The sequence below is a fragment of the Macaca mulatta genome, chromosome 11, assembly GCF_049350105.2.
Source record: "Macaca mulatta isolate MMU2019108-1 chromosome 11, T2T-MMU8v2.0, whole genome shotgun sequence".
NCBI classification, from domain to species: domain Eukaryota; kingdom Metazoa; phylum Chordata; class Mammalia; order Primates; family Cercopithecidae; genus Macaca; species Macaca mulatta.
In genome coordinates this window covers 100711255-100738027 of record NC_133416.1, presented here as the reverse complement: position 1 = coordinate 100738027, position 26773 = coordinate 100711255, and the positions used below count along the sequence as shown (strand labels likewise).

General features: G+C 42.9%; 1 protein-coding gene across 4 annotated transcripts; it reads right to left on the bottom strand.

Annotated features, from left to right (window-relative positions):
- Nucleotides 1–843: 843 nt before the first annotated feature.
- On the bottom strand, nucleotides 844–25400 carry NUDT4 (nudix hydrolase 4). Of its 4 annotated transcripts, none has more exons than XM_015152396.3 (5): nucleotides 24898–25391; nucleotides 8518–8628; nucleotides 7715–7759; nucleotides 3981–4068; nucleotides 844–3659 (listed from the first exon to the last, which is right to left on the bottom strand). In XM_015152396.3, exons 1-5 carry the CDS (start codon nucleotides 24994–24996, stop codon nucleotides 3457–3459), a joined length of 546 nt encoding a protein of 181 aa, XP_015007882.1. In that variant the 5' UTR covers nucleotides 24997–25391; the 3' UTR covers nucleotides 844–3456.
- Nucleotides 25401–26773: the final 1373 nt, after the last annotated feature.

Genomic DNA, 26773 nt, shown 5'->3' with positions numbered 1-26773 from the left:
CGGCGGGGGTGGGGAGTGCCTTAGCCACTTATGCTTTTAAATGGAACTGCAATAATAAAAGTGATAGTAGTGCAGAAAGTATCTGTAATGTATTAGAATTCTAGGGTAAGTCAAGAGCTCATATTCATTAAAATAATGACACAACTCCATGGGGGTGGGGAGAACAGCAATAAAGCAACCACATACTATACTATTAGACTGGCAACATTAAGATGGAAAATATCCATCAGGAGAATACTGATACCTTAGTGGTAAGCAGTTCCTTTTAACCCAGTAATTCCACTGGTAAGGATCATACAAATGTACCACTAGGAAGAGATAATGTATATGATCATCAATGGGAGAACAGTAAAGGTGTTACTGTGGAATTCCCGACAGGCTTCCACTTGGAAGGGGAATATTTGACCACAGTTTAAACAACCCATGGTGAGCACATAATGCACTATGCCCTGAAAGGTATACGTTTCCACTGGGTGTTTATACATTTCAAAGTTAAAAGCATGCACCTTACCCAAAGTTTCAGAAAGCTGGTTTGCAAATCTGAGTTCATGTGTGTGTTTTTTTTCCAAAAAGCCATGATTTTTTCCATTTTTATTTGATGTTTCCAAATATAAAAAAGTCAAGATTCTTACACCAATTATCTCAAATGAGACCATGCAAAGCAATTCAGTGTGTACAACAATCATTTTTCCCCTTCAGTTCTGCTGCTTTATACAACAGCGTGATTGACAGAAAATTGGATGGCATGTGCTTGGTTGGAAAATGTCATCCATTTACAAAATAACAACATCATGCAGGACGGTTCCTACTTTGTCTGCAAGTCAATTCACAAAAAACTACTTATTTTCTGTTTTTTATTTGGGAGGCACATGGAACTGAAATTTAACTGCCCAATTTTATTCAACTACCCCACCAAAAAGAAATCACATATGACAGTCCCAACACTGCAAATGTTGGAGGGTTGAGATAGTAGACACTATTTGTTATACTCAGTAGAGTTAACTATTTAACAGAAATAAATCTCCCTAGGGCCTTTCCTCTAATTTTGCTAGACTGGGTTCCAGGAGAATCGTGAAGAACCCCTCATGTAAAATTTGAAGTGTGAAAACTGTATTGTTGCATTATGCAGATTTTTGCTAGTTGCATAGACTAAAGACAGTTGGTTTGCTAAATGGCACTGAAAATCCTTAGCGAGTGTCACTATTCAGTCCAAATGTTTCTGACCAAAGAAAATTATACAACAATATTTATAGGCTAACTTTAAAGAGATGGTTGACATTAATACTGTACATATTTTACATGTCAAATACATAGTCCAAGAGTTTATAAAACAAGCTCATGCATTATTACCTTATTACCTCTAAGAATATCATGTACAAGATAGGCACTCCCCCACCCCCCAGTACTTATGACAGCATTTCAGGTGGAAGCAGTCTTATATACAAAAACAATCCAGTTTCTCTGCTATAGTAAGTATATAATTTAAGGAAATTTCAGAGATTACTGACCAAAAAAATCTTTGAAGATAGAAAGCGTCAATTTATGGGATTTAAAATGTTTCCTTTATAAAAGAACACCCAGAAGATGTAACCTCTGTACAAAGAAAAAATACAAAAATTCTGGATGATCATGTTTGATCACACTACATGCTTTAGAATGAAATGCCGCTGGTTAAAAGTTGTTCTGCTTTACTCATTCCTCTGACAGCATTAATCTGTGAACATTTATATTTAGTTCAGCTGTATTTATGGCACGAGATCTCATTTTCAAAATGGCACTAATTTTCCTTAAGTGTAACAGCACTCTATTTTTAGCAGTAATTTTATTTTTAAAGGTTAATTTGTAGAACAAATGTTTTAACTATACTTTCTTCTACTCTATACTCCCCAGTTACAATATTTACAAAGGGCTGAAGTCTATATAAAAAAAAAGATCTTTGGCTGGGCGCGGCGGCTCATGCCTGCAATCCCAGCACTTTGGGAGGTCAAGGTGGGTGGATCACGAGGTTAGGAGTTTGAGACCAGCCTGACCAACATGAAGAAACCCCATCTCTACTAAAAATACAAAATTAGCTGGGCCTGGTGGGAGGTGCCTGTAATTCCAGCTACTCGAGAGGCTGAGGCAGAAGAATCGCTTGAACCCGGGAGGCACAGGTTGCAGTGAGTCGAGATCGTGCCATTGCACTCCAGCCTGGGTGACAAAGGGAGTCTCAAAAATAAAAAAAAATAATAATAAATAAATCTTTTACTTTCCCCCACCTCATTTCTGCCCTGGTTGGGGAAGTGCAAGAGTTTCAGATAAGGTATCTACTATGTGTTTTAGATGGGATTCTGGATTTTAAATGAGTATAAAGTAAAAGATTTAATTCTTAGTTCAGGTATGTTCCAGTGCCTCGAAAGTTAGTTATGTGACAAATAGTACCTGTTGACAACCTAGAAAAGATGAGACATTCTAAGGTGCCCTAACAATCTTCAGCCTAGGACAGCTGAACAGGAAGGCCATTTCACTCAACTGTGATGCAATCATCACTGACTGGCATTTAGAGTTAGATTTCAAGACTCCACTCCTGTGGGGGGCCACTAGATTAAATAACTGAATACATTTTAAGAGCAATGTACACTGAGGGAAACACGGTTCTAAGGTATTATGCGTAGAAAGAGTATCGATAATGGGAACTGGCAACTGAGCATGCTAAACCAAATTCCATGAATACAGTTTTCATGTCTTTACTACATGCATTTTGCTAATATTTCCCTAAAATATTCACCAACTCTATAGAGTTATACTTTGTGTTAAGGTTCTATTGAGTTATAAGGGAAATAGGCATATCAGGTAGCTAGTGACATGATACCAGTTGTGAAAATTCAGACAAATGAGTCGACAAATCCCCAAAAATGGCAAATTAAGCCCCATGACAAAATAAGTTAGTGGCTCATACAGAGATAGCCCAAATCTGGAAATTTTGAATTAAAATTGTAATCCTGTAAAACAAGTTTTGGGGTGCATGGATTTCTTTAATACCAATAATATTTTTCGTTCCCACCACAGATGGATTTGCTGAATATGCTAATGCTGTGAATGAGAAAACAATTTTGGGGGAGGTATACTCACAAGTAATCTGATGACAAAATAAATCACAGACTGATGTCAAATGGACAAAAAATTGAAAATATGCTGTGAGAAACAGACAACCAAAATAATATAGGGGTTTGCAGGGTGTGGCACAGTTAAGGCATCTAAACAAAAATTCCACATGGCTTTGGCTTATTAAAATATTTTACACTATTTTTTTTTAAAAAAAGATTTGAAAGCATCTGAAAAACATGCAAATTGTTTGAAAACCTTGCATGGCAAATTCAGACAGTTTGCAAGCGTCATTCAGATGTTTGATGAGGAAAACAATGAAGCCTCTCCCCATGAGACTGCACATGGTGGGAGAGGCCTACCCAGTTCTCTCTATCTTATACTAGATGGCAACCCAGAGGTCTGTGCGGCAGTTACAAACAAGGCATTATTATCTGGAAGGGAAGGGACTGTAGAATTTCCATTGGCTGGGGAACAACCCAGCTTTAGCTTTTCCAGATACTCTGCATGTACAGGTTTATGACACTGGAGAACTTTGATAGCATCTTCTACTTTGAACCACTCTCTCTTCCTTCCTAGAGAAAAGAATGACATTGGTTACAAGACAGTCCATTTTAAAAAGTAAACCGTGTAAGTAATGTCCACTTACTCCCTGACAAATGACTGGGACAACAACATGTTGGGGAAGAACTAAGATGAATGTGCATCTCTGCATTTCAATTACCTTCCCTGCTCTAAATGAAGTGACCAGAAATAATCTAAGATGGAAACTGGACACAGGAATATAGCATCTGACTTAAGAGTATTCAGATAACAAAAGGGAACTTACTTACATTAACAGGATCTTCCCAACCTTCTGTTAGAACAGAGTATTCAGATATCAAAAGGGAACTTACCAATATTAACAGAATCTTCCCAATCTTCTAATATTTCAGTGACTGTTAGAACATAAACATATGTTCTGTGCTTTCGGTCTTGGTTCTGCTTGAATATAAAAAGAAAATGCATTTTAATCTACAGGAGGTAGCCATTGACACATTTTCCAAGGGACAAAAATTAGTCTGCCTTACTGCTGATTAGCATAGCATATTTCCCAGCACAAACAAACATATTCAGTTGTATAGTCCAGCACGAAAGTGATTTTATATAAGACAAAACATTTAAAAGTTAAAAAGATAGAAGACTAGAACTAGAGCGTCATCACTACTGGTGGTGAAATCAGCTCTCGATACTACTTTTTTTGCAGAAGTCTGAAGATGTTGCCCAGACTGCTCCACTCCTGCCCTCAAGGGAACCTCCTGCTTTGGCCTTCCCAAAAACTGAGCTTACAGCTATGAGGACCCAGCCTCCAGTACTAAACTTTTAACACTGATTTCTATATATCTGATGTTATTTTCTTTTTTTCATTTTGAGATAGGGAGTCTCACTCTGTCGCCCAGGCTGGAGTGCAGTGGCTCGATCTCAGCTCACCACAATCTCTGCCTCCTGGGTTCAAGTGATTCTCCTGCCTCAGCCTCCTGAGTAGCTGGGATTACAGGCGTGCGCCACACCACGCCTGGCTAATTTTTGTATTTTTAGTAGAGATAGGGTTTCACCATGTTGGTCAGGCTGGTCTCAGACCCTGACCTCATGATCTGCCCGCCTTGGCCTCCCAAAGTGCTGGGATTACAGGTGTGAGCCACTGTGCCCAGTCTATCTGATGTTATTTTCATAAAGAAAATCTTAAGAGTTGAATGGAATCTTATTAAAATAACAGACCTGCATTCCCATAGTTTTTATCCGATATCCCCCTCTTCCCTGGGGCTAATCCTGACAACCTTTCAATGCCATGGAAAACTGCTTCCTTTAGGACCTTTGTAAGAGCAAACAGCACCAATTCCTTTAAGCACTCCTCCTACAGGCCTGTCAAGGTGCACATAAACAACAGTCCATGGCCTGGCGCAGTAGCTCACGTCTATAATCCCAGTACTTTGGGAGGTCAAGGCGGGCAGATCACTTGAGGTCAGGAGGTCGAGCCCAGCCTGTCCAACATGGTGAAACCCCGTCTCTACTAAAAATACAAAAATATTAGCTGGGCGTGGTGGCGCATGCCTGTAATCCCAGCTACTCGGGAGGCTGAAGTGGAAGGATCTCTTGAGCCCAGGAGGCGGATGTGGCAATGAGCCCAGATCATGCCACTGCACTCCAGCCTGGATGACAGAATGATACCCCATCTCAAAACAACAACAACAAAAAACCATAAATACATAAAACAGGCACATGAGCTTGTTTCTAGGTTAAAAATTAAACAAGTTGGCCTTCCTTCATCCTGATTAAAGTTAGCCTTCTTTGCCATAGTCCACAACTTTAGATACTTGGTCCTGATTTTGGCCACAAACAACCTGAATAATCTACTCAAAACAGTGGGTTTTTATAGCTGGGAAGGATTATATTTTTATATCTGAGAAGGAATAAAAACGACAATAAATTAGAGGCAACTGTCACTTAACACATCATTATTTTTAAACATCAGTTGTTTTATTTCTATGTCTGACAAATCAATACATTTATTATGCTAAATTCACAAATTCATTAAAATCACTGGGATGAATGGGCAGGGCAATCCAATTTTCCCATATACTTTCTAAGGGGAAAGGTATTTTTTGATTGACATGTCCTGGTAAACAGTATTTGTAAAGCACTTAATACTGTTACCTTCCCATATTATTTAAGCTTTATTTATAATGTGAGACGTTTTCTTCAAAAACCTTGTCAACTTACTGACAAATGTGTTATTTGTAAAAACCTCAATATGTTTTTCAGTTTAACCAGGAGATGGTGCTATTTAACTGGGTGAAGCAACTGCTGAATTCTGGAAAAGACTGAATTCTACCTGAATGACTTTTCTCTTTCTCTTTTTTTTTTTTATTTTTTTGAGACGGAGTCTCGATCTGCAACCTCCACCTCCCAGGTTCAAGAATTCTTCTGCCTCAGCCTCCCAAGTAGCTGGTACTACAGGCACGCACCACCACGCCCGGCTAATTTTTGTATTTATTTAGTAGAGACAGGGTTTCACCATATTGGCCAAGCTGGTCTTGAATTCCTGACCTCGTGATCTGCCTGCCTTGGCCTCCCCAAAGTGCTGGGATTACAGGCATGAGCCACCACGCCCGGTCAACTTTACTCTTAATAATTACTGTATTCTGGTAAAAGTCATCAATTCTACCAAGTGCTATAGAATCGGGATTTTTTTCTGAATTCCTAAGGCTTAAAAATAAAATTTATATGGTTCATAGTACTATAAAGACTGAACTAAGCTATAAATAGTACTCTGAAAAAAAGGAAAGTGACCATGTTTCTGGTATACTATGTATCTAGGTCTGAATCTTGGATGACAATACATCTGGACCTCCTTTCTCCCTGGCTGCCAAAGAGTGCCTATCACATTCACATTCTCTCCCTGAAAATTCTATTCTACCCTCAGTAATAAGAGAATATATGAAAGAGAATTCTGTTCTTTTAGCATCTGTTCTATGTACCTGAGATTTATATTTTCATACAATCCTTTAAGTCACTATGTATATCATACAATATTATTTGCTAAGCGCAATGGGGACATTTCCAGATAAAATACATGAGACCTAAGCCTTTAGGTCATACTAAAAATATTGTACCTCCTAAAATATCTATACCCTAAATAGTCTACAGTGGATTAAGAGAAACATTTCAGTATCAGCTCCACTGTATTGTCAAACAGAAGTAATCGCTACATAATAATGCTGTATAAAAGTGATGGCAGCTGGGTGCCATGGCTCACGCCTGTAATCCCAGCACTTTGGGAGGCCAAGGAGGGCAGATCATGAGGTCAAGAGATGGAGACCATCCTGGCCAACATGGTGAAACCCCATCTCTATTAAAAATACAAAACTGGGCCGGGCGCGGTGGCTCAAGCCTGTAATCCCAGCACTTTGGGAGGCCGAGACAGGCGGATCACGAGGTCAGGAGATCGAGACCATCCTGGCTAACACGGTGAAACCCCATCTCTACTAAAAAAATACAAAAAACTAGCCGGGTGAGGTGGCGAGGGCCTGTAGTCCCAGCTACTCCGGAGGCTGAGGCAGGAGAATGGCATGAACCCGGGAGGCGGAGCTTGCAGTGAGCTGAGATCCAGCCACTGCACTCCAGCCTGGGCAACAGAGCGAGACTCCGTCCAAAAAAATAAATAAATAAAAAATTAAAAAGCATAAAAAAATAAAATAAAAATAAAAATAAAATACAAATACAAAACTTAGCTGGGCGTGGTGGTGTGTGCCTGTAGTCCCAGCTACTCAGGAGGCTGAGACAGGAGAATCGCTTGAATCCGGGAGGCAGAGGTTGCAGTGACCCAAGATTGTGCCACTGCACTCCAGTCTGGTGACAGAGCGAGACTCTGTCTTAAAGAAAATTAAAAATATAAGTAAATAAATAAATAAATAAACGTGATGGCATATGAAAAAGTGGCTTTTACTTCCTTTCCTACCTAATCCTGGACTGATGCCTACTGCTAGTCTGACAGAAATGTCTGGTTCAGGCTGCTGCCACATTATTTGGTTGGTTAGGAAGAAATCATTAATTCTATTACCAGCAAAGTGAAGATTACTTTTTAACTCACCTCAAATATGCCCAGAAGTCTGCCTAGTTTTCCTTTGACTCCAGCCTATTAAAAAAAGATAAAATATAAAATGTTTACCTTTTTATAACAAAATGTATATAAATACAACTTATACTCTGGCTATTTACTTAAATCTAAATACAATACCTCTCCCCATACCAACTCACTATCTTCCTGCTTCTGTGAAGTTTTTATTGTCATTTACTTCGTAAGTAGCAAGGACTGATCAAAAATTAGTATTTCTGGCTGGGCACTATGGCTCATGCCTGTAATCCCAGCACTTTGGGAGGCCGAGGCGGAAGGATCACTTGAGGTCAGGAGTTTGAGACCAGCCTGGCCAACATGGTGAAACCCTGTCCCTACTAAAAATACAAAAATTAAGGCCGGGCGTAGTGGCTCATGCCTATAATCCCCAGCACTTTGGGAGGCTGAGGTGGGTGGATCACCTGAGGTCAGGAGTTCGAGACCAGTCTGGCCAACATGGTGAAACCCTGTCTCTAATAAAAATACAAAAATTAGCCAGACACGGTGGCATGTGCCTATAATCCCAGCTACTTGGAAGGCTGGAGAATCACTTGAACCTGGGAGGCGGAGGTGGCAGTAAGCCAAGATCATGCCACTGTACCCCAGCCTAGCAACAGAGCAAGACTCCATCTCAAAAAAAAACGAAAAAAAAATTAAAATTAAAGTTGTGTCAGGCAACAAAAAGCACTCCTGCACCCATCTCCTTGTCTTAGTGTTATGTAGCAAAGGGCCTTGTTTTTAAAACTCCGAAACAGAATTTGTGTGAAAGAACATCTCACCTCCTCATAAACTTCCCTCACGGCAGCACCGCCAGGTTCCTCCTCAGGTTCCATTCCTCCTCCTGGGACAATCCACTGGTCTGGGTACCGGCTGCTACTCACCAGCAGCACCTGTAAGGTGAACCGCAACTGTATACTTCCAGCCTGAGAAACACTTCATATATAAACAACATTCTCAAACCTCTGCAAGGTTGTAACTCTACTCTAGATTAATCCATTTTAAAATTTAATTAAAATTATTAGGGGTACGCATTATACCACAAAATGCGATTAAGAACCTTTATGTTAAACACCATCTCTCTGAAATCAGAATTAACATTAACATGGTCGCACTACCAAATCACCTGTATCTAATAAAATAATTTAAACTACCAGATTCAATTGGTAAAACTCTCGAATTATTGGATACTAACAAAGAATAAAAACAGAAACTTGGCTTATTAGCCAGAGCTGTATGCACTGAGATCTATGGTCACATAAGTTTCTTTAGTTATGGACTATTCCAAATTTAAGGACATGACCATAGGTAGGTTTCCTTGTTTCCTCACCTAGAAAATAAGAATACTAAGAAGAAAACGGATTTATGAGAAAGAAATGGGGAAATGCACTAAAGTCGATTCTTGATACAGAGTGCTTGTTACTGTTATGATTAGGTGGCAAGAAGCATCCTTCATATTTTAAACCTGCATACATGGGCCAAAGTCACTTCATTCTGCTAACAGGCAGCTATCATTTATGATCTAGAACAGGACTGGCAATCTGCAGTTCACCACCTGTTTTTGTACAGTCTGCGAGTCAAAAGTATTTTTACATTTTAAAATTATGTGAAATTCAAATTTCAATGTCCACAGATGGAATTATTAGAATCGAGTCACACTTACTCATTTTTACATATTGTCTATGGTTGTTTTAGTGATGCAACAGCAGAGTCAAAGTAGTTGCGACAGAGACTGTGTGGCCCTCAAAGCTTAAAATGTTTATCTGGCGCTTAATTTGGAAAAGTCTATGGACCCCTTACCAAGCATTAAGACTGAAATGTGGCCGGGCATGGTGGCCCACACGTATAATCCCAGCACTTTGGGAGGCCGAGGTGGGTGATCACCTGAGGTCAGGACTTCGAGACCAACCTCGCCAACATAGTGAAACCCCATCTCTACTAAAAATACAAAAATTAGCTGGCGTGGTGGTGCATGCCTGTAATCCCAGCTACTTGGGAGACTTGATGCATGAGAATCACTTGAACCTGGGAGGCGGAGGTTGCAGTGAGCCAACACTGCACCACTGCACAACCAGCCTAGGCTGGTTGGAGAGCGAGACTCCATCTCAAAAAAAAAAAAAAAAAAGACTGAAATGTACAAACTGTTACAAAAATACCTTAACTATTTAAAGATGGTATTACATACCCATCTTTTAAATGAGTACTTGGCCGGGCGCGGTGGCTCAATGCCTGTAATCCTAGTACTTTGGGAGGCTGAGGTGGGCAGATAACCTGAGGTCAGGAGTTCAAGACCAGCCTGGCCAACATGTTGAAACCCCATCTCTACTAAAAATACAAAAAATTAGCCAGGTATGGTGGCAGGCACCTGTAATCCCAGCTACTTAGGAGGCCGTGGCAGGAGAATCACTTGAACCTGGGAGGCGGAGGTTGCAGTGGGCCGAGATTGTGCCGCTACACTCCAGCCTGGGCAACAGAGCTAGATTCTGTCTCAAAAAAATGAGACAGAGCTAGATTCTGATTTTGAGACAGAGCTAGATTCTGTCTCAAAAAAAAAAAAAAAAAAAAAAAGAATATTTGTGGGCTAGCTTATGTTGAACTTCACTAAAGTTAAAAATCAACTCGAGGTGAGCGTGGTGGCTCACGCCTATAATCCCAGCACTTCACATCTATAATCCCAGCACTTTGGGAGGCTGAAGTGGGCGGATATCTGAGGTCAGGGGTTCAAGACCAGCCTGGCCAACATGCTGAAACCCCATCTCTACTAAAAATACACAAATTAGCTGGGTGTGGTAGCACATTCCTGTAGTCCCAGCTACTCAGGAGGCTGGGGCACAAGAATTGCTTGAATTTAGGAAGCAAAGTTGCAGTGAGCTGAGATTGTGCCACTGTACTTCAGCCAGGGCAACAGAGCAAGACTCTGTCTCAAAAAAATAAAAAATAAAAATCAATAAACCAATTTGAACAAAAGTGTCAACAAAATTATCTTAGTATATTGCCTTCAAGTAAATTTAAACAGTTCTCCCTGGAAAACACATAGGGTTTATCATGAAGTTTCATTCCCAATGTGGATAGAGAGGATGATGACAGACAGGGTCTCACTCGAACATCCAGGTTGGAGTGCAGTGGCACAATCCCTGCTGACTGCAGCCTTCACTTCCCGGGCTCAAGTGATCCTCTCACTCCAGCTTCCCAAGCAGTTGGGAATGAATACAGGCACCCAGCACCAGGCCTGTCTTAATTTTGTACTTTTTTTTTTTTTTTTTTTAATGGAGTCTCACCCTGTCATCCAGGCTGGAGTGCAGTGGCATGGTCTTGGCTCACAGCAACCTCCGCCTCCTGGGTTCAAGTGATTCTCCCATCTCAGCCTCCAAAGTAGGTAGGATTACAGGCACCTGACACCACGACCAGCTAATTTTTGTATTTTGAGTAGAGACAGGGTTTCACCATGTTGGCCAGACTGATCTCAAACTCCTGACCTCAAGTGATCTGCCTGCCTTGGCCTCCCAAAGTGCTGGGATTACAGGTGTAAGCCACCCTGTCCAGTCTGATTTTTGTATTATTTTATAGAGGTGGGGTCTTGTCATGTTGCCTAGATAGATCTCGAAACCCTGGGCTCAAGTGATCTTTCCACCTTGGCCTCCCAACTGGGATTACAGGCAAGAGCCATAACAATTTTTTTTTTTTAATGCATGCCAGCACCTCTATCTGCCCTGCTCCCTCCCTGCTGCCAGGAGCTGCTGGCCTTTAAGAGTTCACAGCCAGCACAGAAGTCCTCTCCTATTTGACTAAGTTACCAGGAACTCAGCTTTTCCAAACTGGCAAGTTTCAAGCTGACAGTTCAGCAACTCCCACCTTTCTCTCAAGCCCCCAAAATGCTGAGTTAAAAGAGAATATCTATTTAGGCATAGAACCCCCTCATTAGAAAAGCAGCATTCCAGGCTGGGCATGGTGGCTCACACCTGTAATCCCATCCTAGCACTTTGGGAGGCCAAGGTGGGCAGATTTCTTGAACTAAGGAGTCTGAGAACAGCCTGGGCAACATGACAAAACCCCCTCTACAAAAAATACAGAAATTAGCCATGCATGGTAACACGTGCCCGTAATCCGAACTACTCAGGAGGCTGTGGTGGAAAGGATCACCTGAGCCCAGGAGGCCGAGACTACAGTGAGCTGTGATCATGCCACTGCACTCCAGCCTGGGCGATGGAATGAGACTATCTCAATTAAAAAAAAAAAAAAAAAAAAAAAAAGGCAGGGGGAGCTATTACATTATCAAATTATACCCAGATGAGACTTTATAGAAAATCAGAAAAAGAAAATTAAAAATCCAAAAGTGCATGCAAGGGTCTCTAAGTTCAAATTCCACTTTAAACAGAGAAACTACAAATCAGATTTCAAAACCTTTGTATTTTATTCAAAATTGGAGGCTTACAGAGGATCTATGGCAACCAAAGGCACCGGCCATCTATCAAGACTGGCAAGTGACTGTAAGTTTTTAAGTTAAATAAAAATGTTAAGGGTTTGTCTCGCATCACTGGAAAAGTAAATAGCAACTACTGGTCCGGACTGCAGAGTTACAGGCCTCTTGTTCTGGTCACTAGGTATGAGTTGAGGATAAACTGGTTTCTATTGCCTAGATGAAATTCTTGTTACACAATTCTATGCTAAGCAACTTCCTGGATTACCTTAATAATGGGACATAACGCAGGCGGCTAGCCACCTGAAAAGTACATCATCACTTAGTAAATAGTAAATAGGGAGTTTCAAAATCATCTATATTCAAAATGTTGCAGTCCTGAATAAATGAAATGCAAAGTCTCATGTATCTAGGTCAATGACTATGATGTTTCCAGTTCTCCAAGACAGCGAGCTAAACTACAGGAGATCAATAATGGTGAATTAGTATAAGCTGTGTCTGCTTTTCTGAAGAAACATTTTATGCTTCAGATTTTTTTTTTTTTTTTTTTGAGACGGAGTCTCGCTCTGTCACCCAGGCTTGAGTGTAGCGACGTGATCTCGGCTCACTACAACCTCCGCCTCCTAGGTTCAAGCAATTCTCTGCCTCAGCCTCCTGAGTAGCTGGGATTACAGGCTCCCGCCACCAAGCCCGGCTAATTTTTGTACTTTTATAGTAGAGATGGGGTTTCACCATCTTGGCCAGGCTGGTCTTGAACTCCTGACCTCGTGATCCACCTGCCTCGGCCTCCCAAAGTGCTGGGATTACAGGTGTGAGCCACCGCGCCCGGCCTATGCTTCAGATTTAAAACCAAACCTGCATCTACATGACATCAGCATATCTAAACTTTTCTTCCAAAAGTCAGTAACATGGAACCCTTATGTGTCAACATCTCTGTTTCATAAATTACTTTTTAGACAGTCTCATGAAAACAGTATATAAATTTGATAAGTGATTTAGCATAATCTAATAATTTATGGTGTAAGAATCCCTTGATATTCCAAGAAGAAAATATTTGATCAAAACATTAACTTCAACTGTTTCTTTCCTTTTCTTTTTTTTTTTTTTGAGACGGAGTCTCGCTCTGTCGCCCAGGCTGGAGTGCAGTGGCGCGATCTCGGCTCACTGCAAGCTCCGCCTCCCAGGTTCACGCCATTCTCCTGCCTCAGCCTCCCGAGTAGCTGGGACTACAGGCGCCCACAACCGCGCCCGGCTAATTTTAAGACAGAGTTTCGCTCTTGTTGCCCAGACTGGAGTGCAATGATGCAATCTTGGCTCACTGCAACCTCCACCTCCCCGGTTCAAGCGATTCTCCTGCCTCAGCCTCCCATGTAGCTGGGATTACAGACATGCGCCACCACGCCCAGCTAATTTTGTATTTTTAGTAGAGACGGGGTTTCTCCATGCTGGTCAGGCTGGTCTTGAACTCGAAACCTCAGCTGATCCACCCGCCTTGGCCTCCCAAAGTGCTGGGATTACAGGCATGAGCCACCACACCCAGCCAAATGTATCTTTCAAAAATAAATAAATAAATAAGCCGATAAATTTAAATGGGTAATTATCTCATTTAAAGGTTCTCATTTAAAGGTTGCTCACTGCAACCTTTGCCTCCTGGGTTCAATTATCTATGGTCCAGAAATGATTCAGTCTAAACTACTAGCTTAAGGCAGATTTGCTAATATCCAACTTTTGGTGATGGCAGTTTTGAAATCCAGTATGTTTCATTAAGCACTTGTCTACTCATCTAAATTGACAAACCTGCAGATAGAACCTCACCACTTTAAAATGTTTTTCAAAAGAAAATCAGAATCATGAAAATGGGCTAGACAAACTAAATCTATTCACTTTCATCTTTACAACCTTCAACCCCTAGAAAGATAGAGAACAGACTGACTCCTGTCAAAAAGTCACAATTCTGCACAAGTTCTCCACCTTAAAGAGAAGCACTATGGAGAAAGAAGTTGCTGATTTTGCTCCTTATCTACTAATTGTGTGATACTGAACAGGAATTGTATGTGATGAAAAGATACTGAATATACATCTTTCCCTCAAAGAGCTTATATTCTTGGAGGTACGGTTGGAGTAAAGTCACACAGAATGCTCAGTATTCTGTCTAAAAACTGCAAGAACACATATATCTATATAAATCTGTATCACGATAAATTGTGGACAAACGATTTAGCCTAATCCAGCAACTTATCATCCCAGAGTCCCTGGACATCCCAGGAAGAATAAACTTGGTCAAACCAATAACTTCAAATATATCTTTCCATAAAACGATCACTTTAAATGGGTCCTTAATATCTGTGACACAGAAATGACTGGCCATCTAAACAACTAGCTTATGAAAAGAGGTCTTTCCCTCAAAGATGTGATGGTGACAGATTTGAAAGTCTGTCTGTTTCATTAAGTACTTGCCCACTCATCTTGAATAGTTCATTTGGGTGTTCAAATGAGGGCCAAGGTCACATTTGGGGTGGGGGGAAGGTGGGGAGAAGGTGGTGACTAAGAGTGAGCAAGAACTGAGGGATACACTCCAGATAACAGAACAGCCTGCACGATGGCGTATGTCTGCCAGGGTGGAAAAATATGAATAGCATTAGTAGAGAGAAGGACAATTAAAACAGTCCTGTACCTGCCCCCTACCCCAATAATAATGAACAGGTTTTTAACTTAAGGCCAATTAGTGTGATAGCAAGGCCATCCTGTGATTATCTGGGGTCTGTCATGCACTTGGAAGCAGTCCCCAGCACTAGATCTAGACCAATACAGATGAAAAAAAGTTGGTATCACACTGGATCATGTTTATATTTTAATTAGGCAGACAACAGAGGACACTAACAACTGTTTTTAGGCAGGTGGTTGTGATTAAGATGAAAACATAACTCAGTGTTTCCTAAGAACCCCCACACCTGCTCTTTTGTCCAGTGTTATATGACCATTTCTCTTTCCAGAAAAACATTTCACCAAGTTAAAAAGCCTGGGATTATAAAAGAGAAACTGGGAGTGGTGGTGAGGAGTTGCACCGTAGTGGCACACTGTCATTCCAGAACTATCAAGAACTCAAGAATTACAGCTTTTCTGTTGAAGTCACTTGGAATCTGTTGAAGATGAAATCATCAATGTAGATTTTTCTGGACTGCATTTTTATAGAACTACTAAAGTAATTCACCTTGAAAAACCAGTTTTGTAAAGAGCACGCAAATAAAACAGTCCAGCCGCGTGCAGTGGCTCATGCCTGTAATCCCAGCACTTTGGGAGGCCGAGGCAGGAGGATCACTTGAGGTCAGAAGTTCAAGACCAGCCTGGCCAACATGGCGAAACCTCGTCTCTACTAAAAATATAAAAAGTAGCTGGGCATGGTGGTGCATGCCTGTAATCCCAGCTACTTGGGAGGCTGAGGCAGGAGAATCGCTTGAATCCAGGAGGCAGTTTGCAGTGAGCTGAGATAGCGCAACTGCATTCCAACCTGGGCAACACAGCGAGACTCTGTCTCAAAAATAATAATAAAAAAAAAATCAGAGTCCATTCAGTACTGTTTTCCAGAGGCCAAAATTAGTAAGAAGGTATACTTTCCTTATCAAAGATTTAGCTATGTTCTTCCAGTTAAGAGTTTTCCAACCCAGACAAAAGATTTGACATATCTGCTAATGCAAATGTTAAGTGTTCCACAAAAATTTTTTTTTGAAAATGATGAAAATATCTAGTAGAGTCAGTAATGGAAATTTTGTTTCTTACATAAATTTTGGAGATACTAGTTCTGAGCAGTGTTTTTACTAGTCATATACTCACATTTTTCAGCTTTATTATACCTTTTCTACTAAAACTCTGTGGGAAAACTCAACTATTAATAGTTTTATTTTTATTTTTTTTGAGACAGGGTCTCACTCTGTCACCCAGGTTGGAGTGCAATGGCGCTATCTCAGCTCACTGCAACCTTTGCCTCCTGGGTTCAAGCAATTCTCATGCGTCAGCCTCCTGAGTAGCTGGGATTACAGGTATGCACTACTATGCTCAGCTCATTTTTTTTGTATTTTTAGTGGAGACTGGGTTTCACCATGTTGGCCAGGCTGCTTTTGAACTCCTGACCTCAAATGATCCACCCACCTCGGCCTCCCAAAGTGCTGAGATTACAGGTGTGAGCCACTGCGCCCAGCCTGAACTATTAATATCTTCTATAGGCCAGACACAATGGCTCACACCTGTAATCCCAGTGCTTTGGGAAGCTAAGGCAGGCAGACTGAGTCCAGGAGTTCAAGACCAGCTTAGACAACATAGGAAGACCCTGTCTCTACAAAAAAATCAATAAATTAGCCAGGCATGGTGGCATGTACCTGTAGTCCAAGCTACTCGGGGGGCTGAGGTGGGAGAATCACCTGAACCTGGGGAGTTGAGGCTGCAGTGAGCCATAACTATGCCACTGTACTCCAGCCTGGGTAACAGAAGTGAGATTCTGTCTCAAAAAGAAAAAAGAAAATTTTATATATATATATATATATATATATATATATATATATATATATGTACACACACACACACACACACACACACATATTTTTTTAAAAAAAGATTTACAAATATATATATAATCTTCTATACATGCAGAAATCTAAAATCAAATTTCAGCACAATTTATTGTAAAAGCTTTTTTTGGTTTGTTTTGAGGGCGCCATTTACTGAATCACAGCAACATAACCATAATGGTTGCTTTTCTTGCAATAATATTGATTTCAAATAATGGGCAGCTGCTCCTAAGACCCTCCTACAAAAGTGGAAGAATCTCAATCTCTAGAACCCTATCACAATGCATTATTCTTCAATACTCCCTCTAAATGCACACAACAGCCATCTATACATTTCTATGATACCCTCAAATTTACTAGTATAGTTAGCATGCTAATTAATGCTCTAAAGATGGGTTATAAAAGCTTATTCTACAAAGACACACCAACAGTTGACAGAGCCACACATGGTCATTCATAGATTTGAAATTCCTTTCTCTGAGTGGATTAGATTTTCTGTACCCATCAAGATGCCAGTCTGTTACATTAGCGATGACAGAGATGAAGGAAGATGCATTCAACCTTCCAGATAAATCAGAGCTGAGACCATAGGAAAGACTGATGAAAAGGAGACTACTCATTCTACCAGGCTGCAGAGCCAGACTTGGAGCACACTCAGACCCCAAAGCCACCGCTATGAGTGTGGTGAGAAGTGAAGACACCTCTTCCTACTCTATTCAATCTATCTTCACATAAGCATTCTTCCTACTGCACTACTCAACCTTACTCCCCTTTCCACGTATTAGACAATGACTAGAACAAAACACCACTCACCAGGCACTGGTGAAGAGTTATTTTGTCTTTTCCTAGATACCTAAGGTTTTAAGCATTTGGAGAGAAGCATTTATCACTTTAAGAATAGTGTAGTGGCCAGCCATGGTGGCTCATGCCTGTAATCCCAGCACTTTGGGAGGCTGAGGTGGCTAGACCATTTGAGGTCAAGAGCAAGAGACCAGCTTGGCCAACATGGTGAGACCCCATCTCAACTAAAAATACAAAAATTAGCCAGGCGTCGTGGCATGCACCTGTAATCCTGGCTACTTGGAAGGCTGAGGCAGGAGAATGGCTTGAACCTGGGAGGCAGAGGTTGCAGTGAGCCGAGGTCGCGCCACTGCACTCCAGCTTGGGCGACAGAGTGAGACTCTTAAAAAAAAAAAAAAAAAGTCTGTGAATTAGAATGATCTATTGCAAGCCCGCTCAACCTGTGGCCCGTGGACTGCATGCAGCCCAGGATGGCATTGAATGCAGCCAAACACAAATTTGTAAACTTTCTTAAAATATTATGAAATATTTTCGCAATTATTACTTTTTTAGCTCACCAGCTATCATTAATGTTAGTGTGTTTTATGTATGGCCCAAGACAATTCTTCCAATGAGGCCCAGTGAAGCTAAAAGATTGGGCACTCCAGGCCAGGTGTGGTGGCTCACGCCTGTAATCCCAGCATTTTGGGAGGCTGTGGGCAGATCTCGAAGTTAGGAGATCGAGACCATCCTGGCCAACATAGTGAATTCCCATTTGTGTTTCAGCTTTTACCCTTAAAGCTGCAATTGTCATGGCTTGGCTCATATTCTCTACTAAAAATACAAAAAATAGCTGGGCGTGGTGGCATACGGCTGTAGTCTCAGCTACTCGGGAGGCTGAGGCAGGAGAATCGCTTGAATCCAGGAGGCAGAGGTTGCAGTGAGCCGAGATTGCACCACTGCACTCCAGCCTGGTGACATGGTGACAGAGCGAGACTCCAAAAAAAAACCAAAACAAAACAAAAAAAGATTGGGCACCCCGATCTATTGTATAGAATCTATACCCTTTATCAACAGACGGGTCCTCCTGGCTGAGGATGTATAAGAGAGTGCTGTTCAAGGGCTATCTAATGCAGTTATGCCTTCAGAGGCTGTAGGTCCCTGGGCCCCGAATTCCCATTTGTGTTTCAGCTTTTACCCTTAACGCTGCAATTGTCGTGGCTTGGCTCTAAGAACTCCAACCACTATATAGATACCATGTTCTGTTCCCGGGAAGGGGAGGGGAGGAGCCATCCAGAGAACCTCAAGTGATCCCTAAGAATGAAGAGGTTTATTTTGAAAATTGTAGCTATTTAGAAACCGTTTGTTGTTGTTATTTTTGAGATGGAGTCTCCCTCTGTCACCCAGACTGGAGTGCAGTGGTGCAATCTCAGCTCACTGCAACCTCTGCCTCCTGGATTCAAGGGATTCTCCTGCCCCAGCCTCCGGAGTAGCCAGGACTACAGGCACACACCACCATGCCCAGCTAATTTTTGTATTTTTAGTAGAGATGAGGTTTTGCCATGTTGCCCAGGCTGGTCTTGAACCCCTGACCTCAGGTGATCCACCCACCTTGGTCTCCCAAAGCGCTGGGATTACAGGCGTGAGCCACTGCACCTGGCCTACTTATAAACTGTTTTGAGGTTGCTGTTCTTTCTTCCCAAATTATCATGAATCAGGATGGATATCATGAATGGTTAAAACTACATGTTAACCTACTTCTACTACACTTAACCAAAATTAGGCCAGCAGTGTTATTAGGAACACCCACTATGCACATAGACATTTTACAAGAACATAGGTTATGAAAATGGTTTGATACGGCCGGGCGCGGTGGCTCACGCCTGTAATCCCAGCACTTTGGGAGGCCGAGGCGGGCGGATCACAAGGTCAAGAGATCGAGACCACGGTGAAACCCCGTCTCTACTAAAAATACAAAAAATTAGCCGGGCGCGGTTGTGGGCGCCTGTAGTCCCAGCTACTCGGGAGGCTGAGGCAGGAGAATGGCGTGAACCCAGGAGGCGGAGCTTGCAGTGAGCCGAGATCGCGCCACTGCACTCCAGCCTGGGCGACAGAGCGAGACTCCGTCTCAAAAAAAAAAAAAAAAAAAAAAAAAAAAAAAAAAGAAAATGGTTTGATACATGCTAAACAGCTACCTACGATTATTAAGAAAATTAGTACTTCTTTTGGACTACAGAGGCACAGTAGACCAGAAATAACAGTTCTTTCTTCTAAACTATGTTTAGCTCTAAGTTATATGGGATTGGTAGATAAGAATTATCAATAATGTGGTAAGTTAGGTTGACCATGGCATTTTTACCTAGCAGGTCAATGTTTTAAAGTGACTTAAGCTTTTTTCAATTAGAGAAAGTCTTAAGTTATACAAAGACCCTAAGAAAAAAAATAATGATCCAATGCAAATTCGACATTAATGCCTGGTTTTATGATAGGAAACCTTCTGGGAGAGCTGGAGGCACAGATGAAGAGGTTGGTGACACTTCTCTGTGTTTAAAAAAGGCTTCCAGGCCGGGCACGGTGGCTCACGCCTGTAATCCCAGCACTTTTGGAGGCCAAGGTGGGTGGATCACACACAAGGTCAGAACAAGGCCATCCTGGCTAACGCAGTGAAACCTCTTCTCTACTAAAAATACAAAAAATTAGCTGGGCATGGTGGCGTGCGCCTGTAGTCTCAGCTACTCGGGAGGCTGAGGCAGAATGGTGTGAACCCAGAAGGCAGAGCTTGCAGTGAGCCAAGACAATGCCACTCCACTCCAGCCTGGACGACAGAGCGCGACTCCGTCTCAAAAAATAAATAAATAAATGAAAATAAAAATAAAAATAAAAAATAAATTTAAAAAGGCTACCTTTGGATAGTACTTATTTTTGATGAAAGTGTTCTCCATTTGAAACAAATACTTCAAGAACTTAACTCTGAAGAACTATGAGCCCCAGAATATATGTGTGAAAAGGGTGGACTGACTGTTGATTCTAAGTATAAAAATGCTAGTGGAGATTTAACTCTAGTAATATTTTGTATTAGTATTGTTGTTCATCAGAGCTCTGGTTTTAGGTTTTCAGACTTAACCTTTCCCACCAAACCTTTACTGCATGATTTTGTACAACTCAAGATTTTTCAGTAATATATATTCAGCATTGGCCGGGCGCAGTGGCTCAAGCCTGTAATCCCAGCACTTTGGGAGGCCGAGATGGGCGGATCACGAGGTCAGGAGATTGAGACCAGCCTGGCTAACACGGCGAAACCCCGTCTCTACCAAAAAAATACAAAAAAAAAACTAGCCAGACGAGGTGGCGGGCGCCTGTAGTCCCAGCTACTCGGGAGGCTGAGGCAGGAGAATGGCGTGAACACGGGAGGCGGAGCTTGCAGTGAGCTGAGATCCGGCCACTGCACTCCAGCCTGGGCGACAGAGCAAGACTCCGTCTCAAAAAAAAAAAAAAAAAAATATATATATATATATATATATATTCAGCATTATAGCAGACCATCTATAGAAGACAGCCCCTGGCTCATAGAGCTTAAAAGCTAATTAGGGCAGCAAGTTCTATGGAAGAGTAGTGGTTAGTTTTCTTTTCTTGTCTTTTTTTTTTTTTGGAGACAGGGTCTTGCTCTGTTGCCCAGGCTAGAGTGCAAAAGCAATGATCTGGCTCACTGCAACCTCCGCCTCCCAGGTTCAAGTGATTCTCATGCTTCAGCCTCCTGAGTAGCTGGATTACAGGCACATGCCACCACGCCCGGCTACTTTTTGTATTTTCTATTTTTAGTAGAGGGTTTCGCCATACTGGCCAGGCTGGTCTCGAACACTTGACTTCAGGTGATCCGCCCGCCTGGCCTGTAGTGGTTAGTCCTTAAGACTGATCTGTTAATGCCTCTCTTGCAAGTATGTCTGGATTCCACCCAGGATCAAGTCATTCTACTTCTCCCCTTAGCAGTCCAAACCTATTTTGCTGCCAGATCACTCTCAAGCTTGAATACATCTAATATCTAAATGTTCTTTGTTCAAAACTAAGAGTTCCTTTCTTGTGTAGCAATTTCTCAACCTTACATTTGAAGTGTTGCATATTTCAACTATTACTTATAGTTGAAAATCTACCACAAATCTACCACAGCCCCAAGTCTTGTTCTATTTGAGATGCGTGGTCCCTCCTTTCCCAGTCATCCACATCCAACTCCAAATGACTCACATTGGATCTTAACCCCAGAATACCCGACCACACTTTTCCCTTACTTTATTTCCCTTTCCATTGATCACTTGTCCAAACTTCCCCTATAGAATGTTTCTTAGGAGCTAAGAGCTCATCTCTTCATCCCCTTTTAAACGATCATATATGCAAATACATTCAACAAAATCCATTTCTGATTACCTATTTGTAAAAGCACTGTCATCTTTCACTGTACAAGCACAGTACCCAGCTACTCTACAGGGCAATTAGTTGTGGGCCTGTCTAGAAGTCCAGCTGCCAAAACTAAGGGTGCTTCCCCACAGAATAACTAGCTGGGGAGGTAGGTCAAATAAACAAAACATTTAGAAACAAAGGACCAGAGCTCAAAAGGATCTGCCAGCTTCTGTGACCTTCGGATAGGTTACTTCTGCTACCTAATTTCTTCCTAAACAAATACTAATACGTATTTACCCTACAGAGCAGAAGAAGATAAAATGGAAAATATTTAATATATAAAAAGCCACCTTAAAAGAATAACTCTGCTCTTAGAACAATCTTCTTTCCTAGAACAATCTGTTCTAAAGTAGAAACTTACTGAGAACTTCAGTACAGGAACAGCCAGATGGGAGCGCCACATAGCTTTTTTGGGGTCAAATTGCAATTACTCTTTTACTTCCATTTGTATAAACATTTCATCCTCAAACAAAACATATATTTAAATCTCCCAACCAGGATCTAGGTGTTTTTCATCCAGTAGAGGGAAACAGTTGTCACCTATTAACTAGAGAGGTGGGTTCAAGCTGGTTTTCTGGACTCTCCTGGGAAGTCTGGCAATGCAATTTCAACAGAGTGAAGCCAAACTCATAGAGAAACAATAGGATCTCCAGGAAAGCTAACAGAGTTTATTCTGTAATCATCATGTAATAGATAGAGCCTCAACCACGCACAACCACAGAAATGAAAATTCTGAAGAGCTAAACCAGATGTTAAAGTTGGCTGTGCATTTCACTTAAGGAGAATTCTAGAGTCTTCCCTCAGATCATATCCTCTAACAAGACGACTCACTCACTTCGATCCTCAACCTACAGGTTATCTGATTTACAAAGTTTTACACAATGGATATCTCTAATATATTCTCCAAAACTTGCTCCCTACTTCACCTTACCTAATGACACTGGTCTCTTGACTCAACTAGAGGCCATGAATTTAGTATTTATTACAGTAGAAATAATACCAAGCATAAAAATAACCATTTATTTTTGTTGCTAAAGTAATTCCTAAAGCTTCTATCAGACTTTGCTTTACCATAAGCGCAATATAGATCATCATTTCAATTTCCATCACTCATATTTTCCCCTAGAGTCTAGTATTTTTACAAAGCCTGAATTCCAAGTTCACATTACGGCAATACTTCAGTCGCCACTTTCAGAAAGGCTTCCAAACTTAGCCTCACAAAAATCTCGGTCATTCAACAAACAGAGCCCACCATCAGGAGTAAGGACTGGACCCTGACTGAATCCTGACTCTACCACTTCCTAATTGTGTCATTTGGGAAAGTACTTATGCTCTGCAACGGTCTCCTTACCTATAAAATGGGAATAACTTCACTACCTCCCAGTGTTAAAAGGATTAAATGTATAACAAGTTTTCTTCTGGCAGTGCCTGGCACATGGTAAGCACTCAATTAAGAATATCATTATACGATATTGAGAAAACCAGACAAGATCCTAGACCTATCTTGATCCCTTTTGGCTATCATTTCTTTTATATTTAAAGTTTACTACTTTGCCTCAACATGGCCCCTTTCCGCTAAGGCTTTATCTTTTTTACAGAACACACTTAATGCTTGTTGACTTGTTCACTTTGTAAAAGTTAATAACCTTTCCCTTTGCAGTTTCTAGCTCTCCTAAGCAGACCCATCTCAAAGGCTGGGACCGTATTTCTCTGGACACTCGTTTGCTTCAGGTATAACACGTAAAGGCTACGAGTGAGCACAGAGCAACCCATCTAAAGGGCTTGGTTTCTTTTCAAAAAAAAAATAAAGGCAAAACAAGGGTTTGAAGGGCAAATTTCGAGAACGTTTTGTTGACATAACAAGAACTAAGCCACTGAGTGTATTCTAAGTCATACTCATCACAGCTACATAGGGACTAGCAGTAAGGAAGCCATTAAATTCCCATCTCCAGCCTTAGCCTCGTATTTTATACACGGTTGGTTATGAAAGCAGAACTCAGAGTGTTAATTTTTTTTTACCTGTGTAATTTATCTTAAGAGTGGCAATACCAAAAGGCTACTATTGCCCTAAGCAAACTTCAACAGTGAGCCATTTTAAATAAATATGACTGAATTAAGTAAAAATCGCTCTCCAGGGAAACCCCAAGGGTCTCATTCTCAGCCCAATGCAGATGGTAAATTACACAAGGACTGCTCTTGAGGCTGCTCCTTTCCAGATGTCAAGTCAGAGAGCAAAGAACCCTTTACACAGAAGCTGAGAGCTGTAGATTACTGTCTGAAAATGGCAGCTTTGCCCATCTCTAGTCCATCGTCTCCCTTTTGGCATTATTCCACATTTTTCACTAACCATCTTTCTGCAGTCAGAAAACTTTAAGAAAGGAAGGCCTTTTAAAAAATGAGGCATAATTATGCCAACAGCTAGCGGGTTCATGGACCCACAAGAATTGCCAAGACTAGACTGCGGGGTCCTCAATTCCAAGCACGAGGACTGTCTGTTACTCCACAAGCATGCTTAGATCGAATCCGAGACCGCAAATGGCTGTAACATGGAAGGAAAATATGTAAAAGAGGCACAAGGGCTCTGCTGCAACACTCACGCCATTTCCACCCTCCTCTCGCTGAGCACTCGAGGTTTATCCGGCTTTCAACTCAATTCGCACATTAAGATGGTGACTCCCGCTAGGCGAGACTCACACGGCACGGGACCTTCCCGGGGACCAGGCGCCTTCTCGAGTGCCCAGATGGAGAAAGTGGGGCTGGGCGAGCCCCCTTTGTCTCACTCTATCAGCCCCGAGAAAGGAAGGAAGAAGGGAGGGAGGAAAGGAGGGAGGGAGGAAGGGAGCTAATCCCTCCCAGCCCCTCAGCCTGCGCCCGGGCGGGGAGGGAGGGGAAGTACCCGGGCCCCAGACCCCGGCGCCCCGGAGGGCAGCGTGCGCCGCTGGGCGCCCTACCTCGTCCTCCTGCTCGCTCCGGAAGCACAGGCACGCCGCCCGCTTCTTGAAGCCCTCGCGGTCGTAGGTCCGCGTCTGGTTGGGCTTGAACTTCATCATAGAGGCGGGCTCCTGCTGCTGCTGCTGCTCCGGCCGCCGCTGCGGGGGCCCGGCCGCCGCCACCCCGCCGGGGAGTGGGGGCGAGGGCGAGTCGGGCGCAGGGGCGCCGGGAGCGCTGGTCAGTGCGGGAGGTGCGGCGAGGCCGGTCAGTCCCGGGGCCGGCGGCCGCTCCGACGCGGGCGGGACGGGACGCTAGCGCGGGTCACTGGAGCCCGGGTGCCGAGATGAAGGCTCCGCCTCTGCCCGGGTGTCCGCCGCTCTCCATGGAGCCCGACTCCCGCTCACCTCCGCTCCCTCCGGCCGCAGCCGCCAGGGGAAGGGCGGCTCGAGGCGCGCGCCACGCGGAGACAGTTGCGCGAAGACCCGCTCCCACTGAGCAGCAGCGCCGTGGCGACCGCGCGCCGCCCCCTCCGCTACTGTTTAAGTGAGGCCCACAGGCGCCCCCCCCCCGCGCGCCACTGCGCCTGCGTGCAGAGACGGTTGCAATGGGGCGGGGGTAGGGGCGGGGCCTCGGCCGCCGGGTGGGCGGGGCCGCGCGCGCTCCCGGGCTCGAGTACGGCGAGGTCCTGGGACCGACTCTGTAGTCCAGCGTGGGATGACCGTGCCCCGGAAACATGCCAGTGAATGGAAAGAAGCCAAGGTCCCCTCCCTCCCTGCTGATACCCTCGACTTTGCCAATGAGGACCCTAAATACCAGCTCCACTACAGGGGTTGTAACTACATACACCCTCACCAAAGTTGCAGCCTGGCCAGGAAATGCCAGGGGACTTTGCGACGATTGCAGACTCCGCGGTAGCTGTGTAGATACGTCCAGAATTCGCCCGTGTAGCGCGGGGAGAGGCGAGAGTGAAGGCCTAGAAAGGTTAAGACGTTAAGTGGTTTTTTTTTCTTTGTTTTCACAAATGAGTAGTAGACAAATTTCCTTTTTTTTCTTTTTTGTATTTGTATTTTTAATATTTGGTTGGGGATGGCTTGTATTTTTTTAAAGAGTCAACTCTAGCTTAAACATTTCTCTGAAGCTGTCGATAACATCCCCCACTTGGTGCCACCTTCCGGAAAGTATTAATACTGGCAATGGCTCATAGCTGCGAAATGGTTTTCATGTGGATCTCTTGCTAAGTAACAGTACAGCTGGATGCTGGGGCCACAGCAGTAAAATATAATGGGATTTCTGATATCAGGGAGCTTACAGTCCCTTGGGGACTTGGAACAAACAACCTCTACACTTCAGAGTGTTAGAAGGGCTAAGATAGGAGCCAGGAGGCCTGGTCTTAAGGTAACTCAAGAGAAACCCAAACTCAGGCCATCCTGCCCTTCCACAGAGGCCCAGGTTGCTTGGGTCCTGACTTGATTGGTTGGTTTTTCACCCCTGGAGGGCCTATTGTGTGCCAGGCACTGGCATCTAACAAAACCAGTCAGCCCGTGCCTCTCCAGGAGCGTAGGCACCTGAGAGCAAACCGTCAGATACTAAATGATCACAAGTGTACACGTAAAACTACAAATGTAATGGGGTCTAAGGTAGTAGAGGGTTTCAGACCGAGATTTGACCGGATGTGCAGTCAGAAAAAGGTTATTGGGGCAGCAAGGCAGGAGCTGGGAGCTGAAGGAGGAGGAGCTAAATTGACCAAGAGCTTTCAAGGCAAACGGAACTGGGATTTCTGCAGAGCCCAAAGTGGGAGGGAGTGAGGAGAGTTCTCAGAAATGAAAGAAAAGGCCAGTGTGGCTGCAGAGCGGAGGGAAGCTGGTTCCGCCTCTGGCAGAGGGGGCTGTGAAGCCT